General features: G+C 36.7%; 1 protein-coding gene across 1 annotated transcript in view; it reads right to left on the bottom strand.

Moving 5' to 3' along the window:
- The window catches only part of Micu1 (mitochondrial calcium uptake 1), a 186,426-nt gene that overhangs the window by 41,030 nt on the left and 125,904 nt on the right, over window positions 1-19,492 (bottom strand). Inside the window, exon 10 of the mRNA XM_048808814.1 lies at window positions 2,174-2,370. Within this exon, the coding sequence (XP_048664771.1) occupies window positions 2,174-2,370 (197 nt within the window). The remainder of the gene's footprint in view (window positions 1-2,173; window positions 2,371-19,492) is intronic.

Raw genomic sequence — 19,492 nt, 5'->3', positions numbered from 1 at the left:
TTGAATTTTTTTTTTTTTTTTTTTTGGTTTGGAGCAGGATACTGGGGATTGAACTCAGGGGCACTCAACCACTGAGCTATATCCTCAGACCTATTTTCTTTTGTATTTTATTTACAAATAGAGTCTCAATGAGTTGTTAGCACCTTGCTTTTGCTGGGCTGGCTTTGAACTGGCGATCCTCCTGCCTCAGCCTCCCGAGCTGCTGGGATTACCGGTATGAACCACCAAGCCTGGCTTATTATTGAATCGTTAAAGTGACAAGAAGTTTCATGTCCATCATATCACATTACCTTGGTAATCTCTCATGGAACATTTTTACTGCCAGGTCATTTGTCCAGCAGGAAATCATGGGATTTGGGAAAAAGATTTGGGTTCTCCTTTGTATGTGTCTGTGTGAGCGTGTACATGTGCAGGTGTGGTCTTTTAGAGACCCGACTTCTTAGCTGGTATGTGCCCGTTTGTTCATTCCACCAGCTGGCAAAACCCCCAGTCCTGAGAGGGTTTCATCATTTACCCTTTTCTTTTTTTCCTTTTTGCACTAGGTACAGCTAGTGGTAAAAGGTATCAGAGAGCGGTGTTGAGTAGAGTTAGAATGAATCCCTGGTCTTAAATCTCAGAGCTGTTAAAAACTCTAGATCATCTCTTCCTAAATTCTCTCTCTCGTTTTTTTTTTTCAACACTAGGGGTGCTCTACTACTTAGCCTAATCCCAGCCCTTTTTATTGTTTTATTTTTGAGAAAGGGCCTTGCTAAATTGCTGAGTCTAGCCTTGAACTTGAGATCCTCTTGCCTTAGCCTCATGAGTAGCTGGGATTACAGGCATGTGTTACTATTCCTAAACTCTCTAATAATCTTATTATCAAACTATTTGCTTTTATGCTCATTTCTTTCCAAACTCCTTTCCGGGACTCTCTCCAAACATATATACAACCATGTCATTTCAGTAGTGTCTTTAGTAGCATCTCACTGCACTGTGAATAAACTTGGTGCCTTCTAATCCTAACGCACATATTTCCTGGTCTTCATCTCCCTCTCTGACCTCATCTCAGTTCTTTCTTCTTATTCAGTATGATTAAACCACACTATCTCTTTTCAGTTCCTCGATGTGCCATGTTTGTTTTTCCTGCTGATTATGGACTGTTTGTGTCCCCACTTCCCTCCCCAAATCCATGTGCCGAAACCATTGTCCTCTTAGTATAGCTAAAATGGGGGCCTCAAAGGAAATAAGAAGGGAAAATGAAGTCATAAAGGTGGGCCCTAATCTGATAGGATTAGTATCTTTATAAGAAGAAATACCACCGAAGAGCTGCTGTCTATCCATGTGTACTGAGGAAAGCTTATCTGACAACACACTCTCCAACTATGAAAAAGTAAACTTCTGTTGTTAAAACCACTCAGTCTGTGGTTTTTTGCTATAGCAGCCATAATAGGTTAATACATTAACTCAAAATTTTGCATATGTAACTCCCCTCTGTCTATACCTCCTCTTCTTTTTTCTGTCTCTTTCTTTTCTTCCTTACTTCTCATCTAATTTGCCTTCCAACTGTATTACTCCAACAGAACAGCTCTCCCAAAGGTCATCAGTTACTACTATTTCACCAAAACCAACAGATAGGTTCATCATTATCTTACTATTGCCTCTCTGTTGCACAGGACAATGCAGAACCTCAGTTCCTGAACCTTCTTTATTTCCTTCACTTTGATTTCACTACTCTCTCTAGGTATTTCTATAATCATTTCTTCTAGATTTCCTTCCTGAGATGCTTAAATGTTAGTATTCCACTGGATTCTTGGCCCACAGCTCTTTTCTGTGTAATGCCTTCCTTGGAAATCTTTCTGTTCTCATGATTTTAACTCTAACAGTGTACTGATGATTCCTAAATTAACTGCAGACAGACAGAATATCTAGTTGTCTGCTGATTATCTCTATTTGGAGAGTTAACAGATATCTTAAGCTCAAGACATCCACAACTGAACTTTTTCTTTCAATTCAAGCTAGCCTCCTGCTGAAATTCTCCATCTCAGTGCACAGTACCAACTTTTGCCTGAACAAGAAACCTAGGGTTATTCTGGATTCTCTTCCTTACCCCCATTGCTTATTTTTTTTCTCCCTTTGCATCTTCAGTATTAAAGATGAATTAGTTCATGACTTCTTCTCACTATTATGTTGTTACCTTTGCAATAACCAGAAGTTCCCATGGCTTCTTTTCTTTCTCCATCCAAAGGGACCTACCTTTCCTTCTTTGAAGTGCTTCTTGAGCTGCTTCTGCATAGCAGTCAGCTTTTTGGACTGTACCCCACTGTAGGCCAGCAGCATGCCACCAAATTGCCTCTCAGTAATTCTCCCATCTACAGGATCATGGCGTTCAAACTGAGAGAGAAAAAAAAAGAGTGTTCTTGGAGTCAAATGGTAAGTATTTTGATGTGGAGTGTAGAATGATCAACTGTGTTAAGAACATAGTTGCATAAAGCTTGCAAGAACTGCAAAAACTACTAAGAAACAGAAGAGCCAACTTTTAAGATCAGATCTGTCATTAACTATGACTTAAGAGAAGTTGCCCAACTACCCTGGCCCTCAGTTTTCTCAAAGATAACTCAATAGCCTCTAATACTTCTCCATAGGTCAGGAACATTCTTGTGAGGATAAACATGATTTTAAAGCTCCATATAAATCCATGCCATTTTTAGTAATAAGTAATAATTAGTAATAATTAAGGTCATCTGTGTCCTTGCTCCTCAGAGAGAATTTAAAAGCTAATTATTATAAATCTGATCAGTTACATATATGTAAAGTCAAGTCAGTTTCTCAATGTATATTCTATATTGTTATACACTCAGATCTTTGAGGATTTCAGATAAAAGTAATGTATTTTCAAGTTTCCCCTAAAATGGTTAACTGCATGTTAGGACATCAATAGAGCTCAGGGAAAAAAAATACATAAAATTTAGGATGCCTACATTCGACTTGTTTGCTACAAAAACTGCTGAAAAAATAAATAAATAGTATTTATTTATTGGTAGGCAAGCACTTTACTATCGAGCTACATCCCCAGTTCTTAAATATATTTAAATATGAAGATGAAATGTTAAGTATAAAGGACCTCTAGCTAATCTAAATGATAATTAGAAAATAAAATTTTCATTTAAAATGGAGACAAGAAAGCTATCTCAGTTGCAGCTGCAATGTTAATGATACTTATAAACAAATAATAAAATGGCTAGCAATGGCCCAATAATCAAATAGAAATGATTTGAAGATGGCAAAATTTCTCCATGGTTTTACTGAAAAATAGCAAACACGGGAGATTTTTGGATTTCTAGACAGCAGAGCCAAATCTGTTCTTATGAGAGGGGCATACATAGACCTAAGATGGTACTAAGTAAGTTCACATCAACAAGCGTTTCCTGAATGTCTTCTAGTTGTTTAACACTTGTATTTATCATTGTGGGGTACAGAAAAGAAGGAAAAATTATGTTTCTATTCTCAGGGACCTCACCTGAATCTAGGAGGGAGATGAGATTCACACATGAGACATGAAATAAAGAAGTAAATAGTCAAAAGTGAATTCTCTTTCAATTCTCATTTTCTTAGCTGGCTTGGTAAGTTTACTCACTGATGAGACTATAGCAATGAGGAAGGCACAAAACCGTAATAATATCACCATTTACTGAACATGTACTATGTGCCAGGTAATCCATCTATATAATTCTCTCATTTAATCACTAATAGTTCTATGAAACAGCTATTATTAGTTTCACATTGCAGATGAGAAAATTGAGGCAATGTGCAGCTACATGTAACAGAGCTGGGATTCAAACCCAGCCCTGCTAGGTCCAAAGACTATCTGAATGCCACTGCTTCCTGCTTGGAAGCAGTGGTACATATGCAACTTGTAGGACAGCACTATGCTGTTTTAGATAAACTAAGACAGCCATGGGGCTTATAAGTCATAGTTAAGTAAGAAGCAAAACTATTTGCAAAGAAGTCAACATCATCAATATTAAGTGAAGGCCTCCCTTTCAACTCAACCACTCAATATATCATGTTTGTCACACCATCACTTCTATAGAGCTGATTAATTTCTGACAATACCAAAAGTTTTCAGGATTCAATTTAAGTTTGATTTATGGTTCAATTTAGCATCCTGAAACAAAATGGATGGCTGACGAAATTTTGTAAATGGACACAGTTTCTGCAACGTTGAGATCAGATTTTCAGGGAAATCTGATACCTGGGTAAAAGCTGGGGTTGCATAGTTCATCCTTGGACTTCTGAAACAAAGCAGAGGGCCCTGCTCTTGGAGCCAGGCTTTAAGAATTTAGAGCCTTTACTCTCCCCTTGTCTGGAGGGTTTCACAGCTGTGGGACAGTCCCCTATATTTGCACTAGATGAGTTTTCAGCTTCATGCCACAAGACAGATTTAACACTGAAATGTTTCTTGTCTATAACACTGGCAGCAGCTTCGGCCTGCTCAAGGCTTACAGAAAGGTCTTTATTCTCCACAGGGGCAAAGCCTCCCCTATGTAATGTTTCAAAGGCAAAAAGACAATTTCCAGCAGAGATTCCCAAGTAGCAATTCTGATGTTTAAATTAACATTTTTACCACTATTCTTTTGAAAATTTGAACTGGCTTCTGTTAATGGGTTCTATTATTATTAAGTTGGAACTAAAAGGCTTAAAAACTATAAAATTCAGTTTATCCATGTAGTACGGCTCATTTTGAAACTTACTGCTTTAGCTCTATAATTTGATTTTGGGCAGCACCTCTGTTTATACTTGCAGGGTCCTTTGAGGCATGGCTGCCTCATTTCTGAGTTGGTTTTTCTCTTTTTCTTTCCAGTGGTGTGGGTTGAACTTAGGGTCTTGTGCATGCTAGGCAACTACTCTACCATTGAGCTACAGTCAAGCTATTTCTGAGCTCTTCAACATGGTTGGAAGGAGCCATGGGGAGTTTTTTCTTTCCTCAAAACTGTTCATGGGAACAGACATGAACAAATGACCTATTAATTTAACACTTTTTAACTGAAGACCTACCAAGATTTTTGAGGGTGGTATCTCAAGGACCTTCACTGGGGTTAAATTTTCAAGGGTAGCAGCTAGATATAAGGCTCTATGGGACAAGTACTGCAAGCTTTGACAATCCTACGGGTGTACTCACATGCAATCAATCTCCAAGGTAAGGGAGAGCCTTTGGAGAAAGACACAGGTTAGGACAAAATTATCACAATGTAGAAAACTTCTACTTGTATATTTGGAAGCAATCTGAATCATTGGCTTGCATTTTCCTTAGCCAAACATATGTTCCACTTATGTTGGAACCTCCTATGTTCCACTTCAATGACAATTAAGAATTTCCATTCTATTTGATCCTAAGGCACAGAACATGTGCGTTCCAGCACACCACCCACCATCTGTATCCCTTTTCTGTGTTTAAAAGGAAAGCTGAAGAACCTAGCACTTTCCTTTTGTGCCATTGCCACTTTCTCAAATGGATACAAGCTGTTGTCTCCCTGTTGATCCCCAGGGGGCTGCAGGGCAGGCAAAGAAGGGCCAGAAAAGAGGAGCCAAAAAACTGTCTGCAAGATTTTTCCTGGCGTTCTATCCACACTATGCCTCTCCATTCCCATCCCTACCCCTTGATGAGAGCAGGGACAGCCTTTTGGAAGGACAGATGGTCTACACATATCTATATGAAATGACCTGAGGAAGATGGGAAGTCAGGAAGAGAAGAAAATGTATGATGAACAAAGTCCAAAATTAAGGTTAAAAAAGAGTAAAAGAAAAACAATCAGTATCAGCAAGTGGGCCTTTATATGTTAAAGACTTTTGTGGTTAATGAATCTCTGCTGGAAATTCTCTCTCTCTCTCTCTCTCTCTTTTTTTTTTTTTTTCCTTTGAAAATTAATAGAAGGAAGGTTTGCTCCTGTGGAGAATAAAGGAACTTCAATCCTGTTTTCTTTCTTTCATATAATTACCTTCCAGAAGACTTTGTCTATCTCCCAGAGTAAACCCTTCCCTTATACAAATATTTCAGAATGATAAATTTCTTGAGGCTTTTTCTAGATTCTGAACTGCATGATGCAAGCTGTATGGAGAGTTCAGGCCACTGAGCTGAACACATCTATGTTTTTCACTCTGACAGTATGTGGCTTTTGAGATCTTAACCATGCCACTGTTGATACTGTCAGGAGTCTCACCATTATATCCATCAAAAGAAAAAACGATTAGGCAATGTTCTGTACTGTAAACCTACACAGTGAGCATGACATACATATTTCATAGTTGGAATTGAAATCTGTGTTTCTGCAATTGGATTGGTACACCAGAGAACCCTAAGCCAGATTGTCAGGAACCTGAATTTTCTTGGTCTTTAAATGTAAGAGGCATCTTCACTGTCAAAACTAATATTGTGCCTTGGCAAGCTGAGGAAGAAGGTCACTGTCCTCAGCATGGGCCAAAATAAACTTTGGAGATGAGACTGGACCATGAGATTACAAACTGTCAAATAGTTTTTTTTCCTTTTCTTTTTTTATGATACTGGGGATTAAACTCAGAGTCTTATGCGTGGTGCCACATAAGCACTCAAGGCCATGAGTACACCTTTCTTAAAGCTATACTTTAAGCCTAAACTCTAGACTTTTCTACTTGAAATTCAAAAATTACTTCCACTTTAAAAACTGTTTTAACTGGGTGTGGTGGTATATGCCTGTAAGGCCCAGCTACTTGAGAGGCTAACTCAGGAGGATTACTTGAGCCTAAAAGTTTGAGACTAACCTAAGCTACAAACCCAAACCTGGGTATTAAAAAAATCATTGGGGCTGGGGTTGTGGCTCAGTGGTAGAGCGCTTGCCTACCATGCGTGAGGCACTGGGTTTGATCCCTAGCACCACATAAAAACAAACAAACAAACAAACAAATATTATGTCCATCTACAACTAAAAAATTGTTTTAAAGAATGTTCAGGGGGCTGGGGTTGTGGCTTAGTGGTAGAGCACTTGCCTAGCACATGTGAGGCACTGGGTTCGATCCTCAGCACCACATAAAAATAAATAAATAAAGGTATTGTGTCCATCTACAATTAAAAGAATGTTCAGACTGGTGATGAAATCAACTGACTGATTAACTGATATAAATCCCAATCATATAGTAAGACCAGAAAAAAGTTAACCTGCCAGTCTGACAACCCCAAGTAGGAAGATAATAAAACTGATGCATGAATTTATTACTGATAATAAAAATCAAAATATATTTGCTGAGTTTGTTGGGAAAAAATAGTTTAGATCTGGAAAAAGGTTTCTAAAGCTTGATAAGTTTTGGCTTCATTCCACAGAAGGATGGATTCACTGAAGAGAATAAAAATATGTGTTTAGGCCCGAGTTCAAATTCTGGCTTAAATCCATACTTGTTGGCTTCTCCTTACCAAAAAAATGGAGATAATATTTGTGACCTCAAAATACTATTGCATATGGATTAAATGAGATAACATAAAGAGAGATATTAGTACAGTTTGATATCTAGTCAGGATTAAAAAAACGTAGCAATTAATATTTTCCCTCCTGTTTTGCAATTAATATTTTTATCACCATAATATCACCTCTCTGGAAAGTAACAGCCTCAACTGTTTATTCTGTTCACTGTGACTATTAAGTTCAATTACTATTCCTGCATCCTTTCAATATTGCTTTTTCTTAGCCTTTCTTCAGTTTTACAGAATATTACTTTCATATTTGAAGAGTAGAAAAAGTACATTCAAAACTTTTATTTATTATTCAACATATAAATGATTCCAAGATTAAAGTACTTAGAGTTGGCTGGTGCACAATACCAGCTTAATAAGTCCTGTATCCTCCTTCTCAGTTACCAGACGGAAAACTTGGTATAACAAAGGAGCTCAGGAAATATGTATTGACTGAAATCAGACAAAACACTGAGTGTTTTGCTCAAAACATTTGCTCACAACACTTCTGTCCTATTGTTGGGAACATTCCCTATCTGAGGGGAGGAATATTTCACCACTTATCCCTTAATAATATCTACTTCATGATACTGACTTCTGTAAGGGCAGTCTTGAGAATGCCATTTGTTATGGCTAATGAGTACATGCCTGAGTGCTTATCACCTGCCAGGTGCTGTCCTAGGAACTTATATAATTCTCAGAACACCATATAACAGGTACTATGATTATTCCATTTTATAGAAAAGGTAACGTTACATAGAAAGAAGTTAAATAATTTGCCCGCAGAGATAATCTGGGGAGAAATTTCTGGCCTTGGTATCAGAACAGTTGACTTATTCTTATTTTAAAGGTATCATAAATTTTTTCTAATATCATTTATTGGAAAGCTTTAGAGTCAAATTTGTGGACCACTTCTAACAAGAACAGAAAATTTTGACTCTACTTTTGATTTTTCATACTAACCTTATTCCTGGCTTTCTCTCAATTTTTTCCTTCTTTTAACTGTTTTTGCTTTCTTTCATAAATGGTTTCATATTAGATGTATTCTTCTGCAATTTGCTTTATTTAATCAACATAGTTTTAAGATTTACACACTTAACTGTGCTGCTTTCATTTTTATTCTTTTTTTTTTTTTAAAGAATTTTAATATTTATTTTTTAGTTTTCGGCAGACACAACATCTTTGTTTGTATGTGGTGCTGAGGATTGAACCCAGGCTGCACACATGCCAGGCGAGCGCGCTACCGCTTGAGCCACATCCCCAGTCCTCATTTTTATTCTATTACGGATTTCAACTGTTTACAAAAATACCACTATTTATCAGTTTCCCTATAAGTGGACATCTGAGTTATCACCAGATTTTGATATTATCAAAATGCTGTTATGAGTGTTCTTCATGGTAGTGCTGGGATTGAATCCAGGGCTTTGCACAAGCTAAGCCCAAACTCTACCACTGAACTACATCCCCAGCTCTAATAGGAACATTCTTGCATAAGAGTCCTAGTGAAAAGGGAACAAGAGTTCTGAGTCTAGGGTATCAATCTAGAAGAACAACTGCTGACTTTTCAAGATAAAATCCAATTATTTCCCCAATACGTTAATAATGTTTATCAGTTATGTATATGAAAGAGTCCCTATTGCTTCACATTTTTATCAGCACTTGGTATTGTCAGATCTTTTATTTTTTTGCCAATCTCCTTAGTGTAAAAATAGTAGCTATAAGCTCTTTAATGCTCTTAATGTCATTTTTATGAATTAACTTCTAGAAAGATGTGTCATTTTATAATCTTAGTACCCTTAACAACATCAAGCTTGATAATTAAAAACAACTTTATACAGGAAAAAAACTCATTTAAGTTACTCTTTCTTTGACTAGGGTGACTATTTCTCTAACATTTGTATTGGTCAATTATATTTCTTCCTCTGATTTTTTTTAATGTTTTTTGCTTATATTTACAAACAGAAATGCTGATATTTATCTTAACTTATAAAATTAAAAATATATTCTCTTTGTTAATGTTACAAATCTTTTTGCCTAGTCTGCTAATCTTCTAATTTTTTTAAGTCTGTTTTACATATAGAAATTTAAAACCTTTATTATAACCAAATGTATAGATCTTCTTTCACAGGTTTATATCTAAGAACTCTTTCCTGGTTAGATAGCTTGCTAACTCAATATTGACCTACAGTTTCTACTATTATTATGTTTTGTGGTACCAGGGATTGAACCCAGGGATGCTCTACCACTGAGCTACATCCCTACCTCTCTTTATTTTTTGAGACAAGGTCTCACTGAGTTGCCCAGGCTGGCCTCTCACATTTGTGATCTTTCTGTCTCAGCCTTCTGAGTCTCTAGGATTACAGGTGTGCTCTATCACTAAGCCTGGCAAGTTCCTATATTTTAAACAAGGAAACATTTAAAATACTAATATGTATAGGCTGGGAACATGTTCAATGGTGGAGAATTGCATATCATGATGCAGTCCTGGATTTTATCCCCAACACTGCACCAAACAAAAACAAAAACATCTCAAAATACCAATACCACCAGAAAACAAACAAAAACCCCCAAACCATGAAAACATATATTCCTCAACACCAATCAATGGTGATGATTAAATCTTCAGAACAAAACAGCCAATCATCAGCTATGTTTGTTTTTAAAAGTCATCTAGTCTTTTTTTATATTTAAATTTTTACTGATATATAAAGTTTAAAAATTGTACATATTAATGGGGTACAGTGAAATATTTTGATAACTGCATGTGCCTTGTCAGTTTAAATCAAATGAACAGAACTATTTCCTAAAACATTTGTTCCTTCTTTATGGTGAATACTTCAGTCTGCTGACTTTTTAATTACTCTGAATGTTTGGGAATTTAAATTAGAATGGGATAATTTAAGCCTAATTATTCAGATTCCCTCTACAAAGGGAATCATCTCAAATAAAATTCACAGTCCAGTTAACTTTCTTCTTCTCAGTTTAAATGTGTATCATTAGCTACAAGGCTATGAAAAATGCACAAAACAAAACAAAATCAGTTCAGTTTCTAAGAAAAGAAGCCCTAAGAGGATATTATACTTATTCAGAAAAACTCCCTAGGTTAAGAAATCAACAATATTCTATCACCTCTAACAACACTTACCAAGCACTTACATGCCAGATCCTATTCTAAGCGAGTGCTTTCTAGACATTAACTTGAATCATATAAAATTATCACACCATCTTGAATCATATAAAATTTATTGGTAATTTTTCCTTAAGACCTTGATCAATATGAAGCCTTAAACGCTGACAAAATTAACTGCTTTTTAATATTCTGACCATTCTATGAAGTAAATGTTTCCTCATGAAATTGCTAAAAACTTCCTTTAAGATAACTCTTTCAGCAAGCAGACCTTCTTATATCCCACTTCTGCTTTCAATAATATGAAAACTTCAGACCAATATCTCTAATGAACATAGATGCAAAAATTCTCAATAAAATTCTGGCAAATCGAATACAAAAACATATCAAAAAGATCGTGTACCATGATCAAGTGGGATTCAACCCTAGGATGCAAGGTTGGTTCAACATACGGAAATCAATAAATGTAATTCATCACATCAATAGACTTAACAATGAGAACCATATGATCATCTCAATAGACACAGAAAAAGCATTTGACAAAATACAGCACCCCTTTATGTTCAAAAAACTAGAAAAACTAGGGACAACAGGAACTTACCTCAACATTGTAAAGGCTATCTACGCTAAGCCTCAGGCCAACATCATTCTAAACAGAGAAAAACTGTAGGCATTCCCTCTAAAATCTGGAACAAGACAGGGATGCCCTCTCTCACCACTTCTATTCAACACAGTTCTTGAAACACTGGCTAGAGCAATTAGACAGACAAAAGAAATTAAAGGAATAACTATAGGAAAAGAAGAACTTAAACTAGCACTATTTGCTGACGATATGGCTCTATACCTAGAAGACCCAAAAAAACTCCACCAGGAAACTTCTAGAACTAGTAAATGAATTCAGCAAAGTGGCAGGATATAAAATCAACATCCATAAATCAAAGGCATTTCTATATATCAGTGACAAATCCTATGAGAGGGAAATGAGGAAAACTACCCATTCACAATACCCCCCCCCCAAATAAAATACTTGGGAATCAACTTAACAAAAAAGGTGAAAGATCTATACAATGAAAACTACAGAACCCTAAAGAGAGAAACAGAAGAAGACCTTAGAAGGTGGAAAGATCTACCTTGCTCATGGATAGGCAGAGTTAATATTATTAAAATGACCATACTACCAAAAGCACTATACAGATCAAAATCCCAATGGCATTCCTCATAGAAATAGAAAAAGCAATCATGAAATTCATAAGAGACCCAGAATAGCTAAAGCAATTCTAAGCAGGAAGAGTGAAACAGGTGGTATCGCTATACCAGACCTTAAACTATACTACAGAGCAATAGTAACAAAAACAGCATGGTACTGGCACCAAAACAAGCTGTATACAAATGGTACAGAATAGAGGACACAGAGACTAACCCACAAAATTACAACTATCTTATGAGAAAGGTGCCAAAAGCATGCACTGGAGAAAGGATAGTATCTTCAACAAATGGTGCTAGGAAAACTGGAAATCCATATGCAACAAAATGAAATTGAATCCCTATCTCTTACCATGCACAAAAGTTAACTCAAAATGGATCAAGAATCTAGGAATTAAACCAGAGACTTGGTGTCTAATAGAAGAAAAAGTAGGCCCTAATCTTCATCATGTGGGGCTAGGTCCCAACTTCCTTAATAAAATGCCTATAGCACAAGAATTAAAACCAAGAATCAACAAATGGGATGGATTCAAATTAAAAAGTTTTTTTTCTCAGCAAAAGAAATAATCTGTGAGGTGAACAGGGAACCTACATCCTGGGAACAAATTTTTACCCCTCACACATCAGATAGAGCTCTAATCTCTAGGGTATATAAAGAGTTCAACAAGATAAGCACCAAAAAACTAAATAATAGAATCAACAAATGGGCCAAGGACCTGGACAGACACTTGTCAGAAGAGGATATACAATCAATCAACAAATATACAAAAAAATGTTCATCATCTCTAGCAATCAGAGAAATGCAAATCAAAACTACTCTAAGATACCATCTCACCCCAGTAAGAATGGCAGCTATTATGAAGACAAACAACAATAAGTGTTGGCGAGATGCGGGGGTGGAAAAAGGTACACTTGTACACTGTTGAGAGCCACAGCCAAAGGGGCCCCAGCAAACTTCCAGCTGCCAGCAAACTTCCAGCTGCCGGCTGATGATTGGCTCACAGCGGCCCCAGCAACATCTAGCTGATTGGCTCCTCGGCCCCAGCAACATCTAGCTGATTGGCTCCTCTGCGGTGATGCTCATTGGACTGTTTCCCTGCCCTTTCAGACCACGGAGCTGCTCATTGGGGGACTTTTTTTGGCTCCGCCCACGTGACCCAGCCAATCGGCCTCAAGAGCAGGAGGATTGTGGGAGGTGAAGAGAGGCTTGTGTGGGAGAGAGAGGCTTGTGGATAGCCGGTGGTGGCAGTTGAGGCTCTGAGGATTTTTCCTGAGAGGCTGTTTTGTTTGGCGTGTGTGGTTCTAAAAATAAAGTTAGTTTCTTTTGACAAGTGGCTCCTGATTGTGCCCAGCCAGACTGCGGCAGTACACTGCTGGTGGGACTGCAAATTAGTGCAGCCAATTTGGAAAGCAGTATGGAGATTCCTTGGAAAGCTGGAATGGAACCACCATTTGATCCAGCTATTCCTCTTCTCGGACTATACCCAAAAGACCTAAAAACAGCATACTACAGGGACACAGCCACATCAATGTTTACAGCAGCACAATTCACAATAGCTAAACTGTGGAGACAACATAGATGTTCTTCAGTGGATGAATGGATAAAAAAAATGTGGCATTTATACACAATGGAATGTTACTCAGCACTAAAAAAGAATAAGATCATGGCATTTGCAGGGAAATGGATGGCATTAGAGAAGATTATGCTAAGTGAAGTTAGCCAATCCCCAAAAAACAAATGCCGAATGTTTTCTTTGATATAAGGGGGGGGTGACTCAAAGTAGGGTAGGGAGGGAGAGCATGGGTGGAAATTTACCTCTAGATAGGGAATAGGGGTAGGAGGGAAAGGGAAGAGAAGGGGAATAGCAAGGATAGTGGAAGGAGATGGTCATCATTATACAAAATACTTGTATGAAGATGTGAATTTGGTGTCAATATACCTTATATACAAACAGTTATGATAAATTGTGGTATAAAGGTGTATTAAGAATTGTAATGCAAAAAAAGTAAGAGCTGTATAATGGCATAATTTGGCACGAACATACTCTATATACAGAGTTACGAAAAATTGTGCTGTGAATGGATAATTATGAATGTAATGCACTCCACTCTGTCATGTATGTAAGAAATAAATTTTAAAAATATGAAAAATTCTAGCCTTGCTTTATATATTCCTGTGAGATTTGAGAAGCTCACCATTATTCAGAGTTCAAGGAGACTTTTCATGTGAGATCATAGGAGTTTGGAAACAGACTCCTGGGAAAAAAAAGCATAAAAGCTCCAATTTTAGGAAATAAGAACCAAGGACTAATTGTAGTAGGAAAACAAACTACTATTTTCTCTTACCTGAATATCGGATTGCTTTCCTCTGACTCCATAATTTCTATAGAGTGCTCTGGGATCTACCCCTGGGTAAAAACACAACCCATTCCACACTCCGTATGCCCTAACATTGCTGACAGCTCGTCAACATTCACAAGTCAGAGGTTTAGTTTGTTCACTATTTGATGTGTAATACCCATTACCAAGTTTGATGTGTTGATGTTACCTAAAGGTGTGGCAAACTAGGAGGCAGTAGCTGATATAAAAGCTGTTAAGAAATAATAATAATTGGGGCTGGGGCTGTGGCTCAGCGGTAGCCCACTTGCCTGGAATGTGTGAGGCACTGGGTTTGATTCTCAGCCACCACAAATTAATAAATAAAATAAAGGTTATCAACAACTAAAAAAAATTAAAAAAAAAATAATAATTAAGATGCAGAATTTACACTGGGCTTGGTAATTCATAATTGATTGCTTCCTCATCGTAATGAATGACTAGATTAAAACATAAAAATAGAATGAGAAAATAAAGGCTAAGAGTGTAGCTCAGTGGTGCTTGCCTACCATGGGTGAAGGCCCTGCATTTGATGTCTAGCACCAAAAAAAAAAAAAAGGAAGAGAAAAAAAAAACATCTAAATCAAATACTTTTAAAAAAGTAATCTTGGAGATGGAGGTAAAGTTATCTCATGTTCCCATATTGATACAGGGAGAAAACTAACTCAGAAGATCGAAATCTATCTAATAGGAGGGTATATGTTTTCAGTGGGCTCCAGTATAATGCAAATTAGCCATCATTTTACTAAAACATACAATATAAAGTCCTCTAAGCTGTGCCTTAACGCTTTTTCTTCTCTTTTCATTTTGAGACAGGGACTCACCAAATTGCTGAGTCTGGCCTTGAACTTGTGATCTGGATTCCTGCCTCAGCCTCCAGAGTTGCTGGGATTACAGGCATGCACCACAGTGCCAGGCTGTGCCTAATGCTTTTCCATAGCAACAAAATACAAACATAAAAGCCTTCTACAACAAGGAGAATCCAATCAATTTGGAACACGATCTGTGTTCCAAAGGAGGCTTTCATCAGTTATGACAGGACTTGGAATAACTTGTGACTCTAGAGAGAGACTTGTTTCATGCTAACTGCTTGGGTCATTTTTCTCTGTCATTTTCCCTGCCTGGGATGTTGTTCCCCTTCATCTACTTGTACAAGTCCTATTTTCTGAACTTCTTTTTATGGCCCTCCTGACTATTCCAAAACACTCTCAACTGTCCTAAGTCTTCTAAGCTTTTACAGCAGGTAAGGTCTGAACCTATGAGAAGAATATGCTTTGCATTACATTATGCTTTATATTATTTGAAGTGTCTCTACTTTCACAACATTATATACTTCTTTTTCAAAAATATTTACTTTTTAGTTGTAGTTGGACACAATACCTTTATTTTATTTATTTATTTTTATGTGGTGTTGAGGATCGAACTCAGGGCCTCACATGTGCTAGGTGAGTGCTCCACCACTGAGCCACAATCCCAGCCCCATTATATACTTCTTGAAGGAAGAATCTACGGCTTATATTGTTTATTTCTTGTGTCACACAGAGAGCAAGGCTACTCTGTATGTGCTCAATGAATAATTTTGGTTGAGTATCAAATCTCTGCCTCAATTATAACTTCACCTACTAATTCTGTATTTATCATCTGACAGGAGCATAGGATACTCTTTCTAGCCCATACTCTTGAATACCTAAGGAGAGACTGTACCAGTTTTTAATATTGATATTTATTCCGAGGGGAAAAAAATCCTAAAGTTCCAAGGAGATGGTTGTTTGTGGGCTCTGCTTGTTATGAAGTGTCATTTTTTTTTTGCTTTGTATAGTTATAAATAAAATTTCTCAGTAGTATTCATCTTACATCTAGCAAGACTAAAAGAAACAACAAAAAACATCTAAGTAAATCAACAGCACACAGGAAGTTACAGGATAGACAGGCAATGCCAGACTTGGTAGGTCAAAATGATTTGTACTCAAAGAGTCTGGAACCATTCTGGAATGAAAAATTAGGTGGGAATGGCAGGTACATTTATTCATTCAAGTGAAAAAAAAATCCATCAGTACAGTTCTGTTTTCTGTCACTTGATAATAGAAAACTTTACCATGTCATTAATTTTTATAAAATTCAAGCTGGGGTAGATATACAAAAATCATTATAAAGTCACTATAGCTAATTAGGAAAATGAGAATCATTTGATCAAAATGCAGAGGGACCCCCTCATCTAAATTAGAAATCTGAATTGTAGGATGTATACTCAGCTGAAGATCTTCATGGGGTACTTTAAGTTTTCAGTCACTAAAATTTTAGCTTGGGAACCTATAGGAAATACTATCTGTAGCATTATACACTGTTTTGGCTCTCTGAAAGATTAGGATATTCTTCCTGCATCCATATTAAAGATGTTAATTATTGGGGAATATGAATGGAGCCACTATAGTATAGTGGCAAGAATATAGGATTTGCAGCCAGACAGACTTGGGTTTGGCTATTTCCTTGGCCACACACCAACTGTATACTGCTGGACAATCTATTTAACCTTTCCAAGTCTTGGTTACACGTGCATCTATAAAGTGGGTATAATAAAAGAAACTTCCTTTTGGGAGTACTATGAAATTTAAGTTAGAAACCCATGCTAAACAATTATCTTAATATTTTAACTATATGACTAATTTATCTTGCTTGTGTTTTCCTTTTATGTATAAGAATAACATAAAGTAAAAAAAAATCTAAGCCTAAAGGAGTATTTCAATAGATGTTAACTGAATATTTTTACTCCAGTTTTATGTGGCAGCAATTTTTTTCTTAGTGATAAAATAATGGCGTATCTTACCAATGTTTGTTTTAGATTCAATAAAATGTACACAGCCTTGTACCTACTAAGAACTCAGTAACCATTAACTGCTATTAATGTTATTAATAAAATTGAATGTTAGCTACAAATAATAACCGGTTTTGAATGACACTTGCTTCTGTTAACATCAGTTCTGTTTAAAGAGGGGGAAAAAAAGTCTGTCCTCTACAAAGGCAACATAGATAAGATTGAGGAAAAAAAAGAAAAACTATAACAAAGTAATTCTTTTAATCTTCTCCTTTCCACTCTTCATATGAACATTTTGTAAGTTTATGAGGCTAGATATGAGATGAGATGGGCAAGAGCAGAAGAACTATGCTTACAGCATGAAAGCTGAATTATAAACTCACTTTTTCTTAGAAAACAGATTTCTGCAAATGGTTATGGAAACAGGAACGGTGAGAATAAACTTTATAAGGCCAGGTGTAGTAGTGCATGCCTATGATCCCAGCAGCTTGGGAGGTTGAAGCAGGGGAATAACAAGTTCAAAGCCAGCCCCAGCAACTTAGCAAGGTCTTAAGCAACTTAGGCTCTGTCTCAAAATAAAAAATAAAAATGGATGGGAATATGGCTCAGTGGTTAAGTGCCCCTGGATTCAAGAAAAGAATAAAGTTTTTAAGCCCTGCATTTACTATATATAGGGCCCAAAGTAATGCAGTGAGAGGGATAATATAAAATGCTTCCTTTTCACTCTTATTTAAGTTTCATAGTAACCTCTGAAATAGAAGGACTGGGATATAAAGAGTTAATAGGACAATGCCTACAACACAGTCTGGTGATTTTTAAAAATTATTCTACATGGAGATATATATATATATATATATCACTGGCAATAATTAGAGCTGACAAAATTACATAACATTCTTTCTACAAATGAGTGATTTAACAAGCCCATGATTAGAGGTGGTCTGTAAGATCATGTAAGTATATATGTTCCCAATATATAAAGAAAAAAAAAAGCAGAGTAATTAATTATAAGTTAAACTGCTAGTTTGTACTCGGAAGGAGTTGGCATCATTAAAAGTAGTCATTGCTTGAAGTTTTCTGTAGGAACAATTTCAGACATAAAAAAATCTAAACATGAAAAAATCAATTGTGACGCCTTTAGAAAAATGGCTATGTTCAAGGAATCCAACATGACAGACAACTCAATGCTCTACAAATATGGACAGTTTAACTGAGAGAAATACAGGTCTATTATATTAGAACAATAAAACAGTTAAGGTTACAACTGTTTTTACACCTGTAAACTGAGCTAAATACTAATCTGCATGTTCTAACTACACTAGAAAAAAAAACTCCAGCTTGAGGACACTATCTGTAAAATCAGCAACACTGTTCTTTGATCTCTAGAGCTCAAATCTCAGTTGAGCTGGGCGTGGTGGTGCATACCTGTAATCACAGCATGGCTTAGGAAGCTGAGACAGGAAGATCATGAGTTCAAAACCAGCCTCAGCAATGGCGAGGGACTAAGTAACTCAGTGAGACCCCGTCTCTAAATAAAATACAAAACAGGGCTGTGGATGTGGCTCAGTGGTTGAGTGCCCCTGAGCTCAATCCTGGGTTAACGCTATCCCGTACCCCACACCCCCCATCTCAGTTGATCTGACTGATCCCTTTTTTGATTACCTTCATCTTTTTAAAAAATATTTATTTTTTAGTTTTGGGTGGACACAATATCTTTATTTTATTTTTATGTGGTGCTGAGGATCGAACCCAGTGCCTCATGCGTGCTAGGCAAGCGCTCTACCACTTGAGCCACAACCTCAGCCCTCATCTTTTTTGTTTGTTTTTCCTGTACTGTGCTAGAGATTGAATCCAGAGCCTCCTGCACACAAAGAAGGCACTCTATTACTGAGCCTAGACATGGTTTAATCTTATCACCCATTTAATTCTGACCATTTAGGAAGCCGTTACAATGAGGCCATTCTCATTAGTTATTATTGGAACAGTCAGAATTTTTCAATACACTCATTGTATCATTGGAAAGTACCATTTTTTTTTTTAGAATAGAAAATGGACAGCTAAAGAGTAAAACACAAAATACAGAAATTAGAATTCAAATTAAGCTGACTAACAAGCATAAAGACAAATGCAAGAAAGACTAGGACTCTGTAGCTGAGAAATATGTAGCTCACTCAAGCTTTGATATACAAAATAGGAAGAAACAGTCCAAACAAAGGTGGGTAAAAAGCAAAGAATCTAGTGCATCAGATGGTACCAGAGTCATTCATTTTTCGTTAAGGAAAAAAAAAAAAAGAAGGAAAGAAAATACATTTCCCCACTCCACCGAAAATAGGAAAATGTAAGAAAAGTCTTTAAGCCCTTTTATGATGACTATAGTAATCATATAGCTAGAAAGAGAACTTGCAGGATTTCTTTTGTATTTTTGTAATCTACTGATTAGCTCAAGGTTCACCTGTCTCTCGCTGATCTATTAAGTTGTTGAGAGTACCAAGGAGAAACCATCAAGTCAGGTCATGTG

Source organism: Marmota marmota, unplaced genomic scaffold, assembly GCF_001458135.2.
Source record: "Marmota marmota marmota unplaced genomic scaffold, marMar, whole genome shotgun sequence".
Taxonomy (NCBI): domain Eukaryota; kingdom Metazoa; phylum Chordata; class Mammalia; order Rodentia; family Sciuridae; genus Marmota; species Marmota marmota.
The sequence above is the reverse complement of the archived record's forward strand: the minus strand, read 5'-3'. Positions and strand labels throughout refer to the sequence as shown.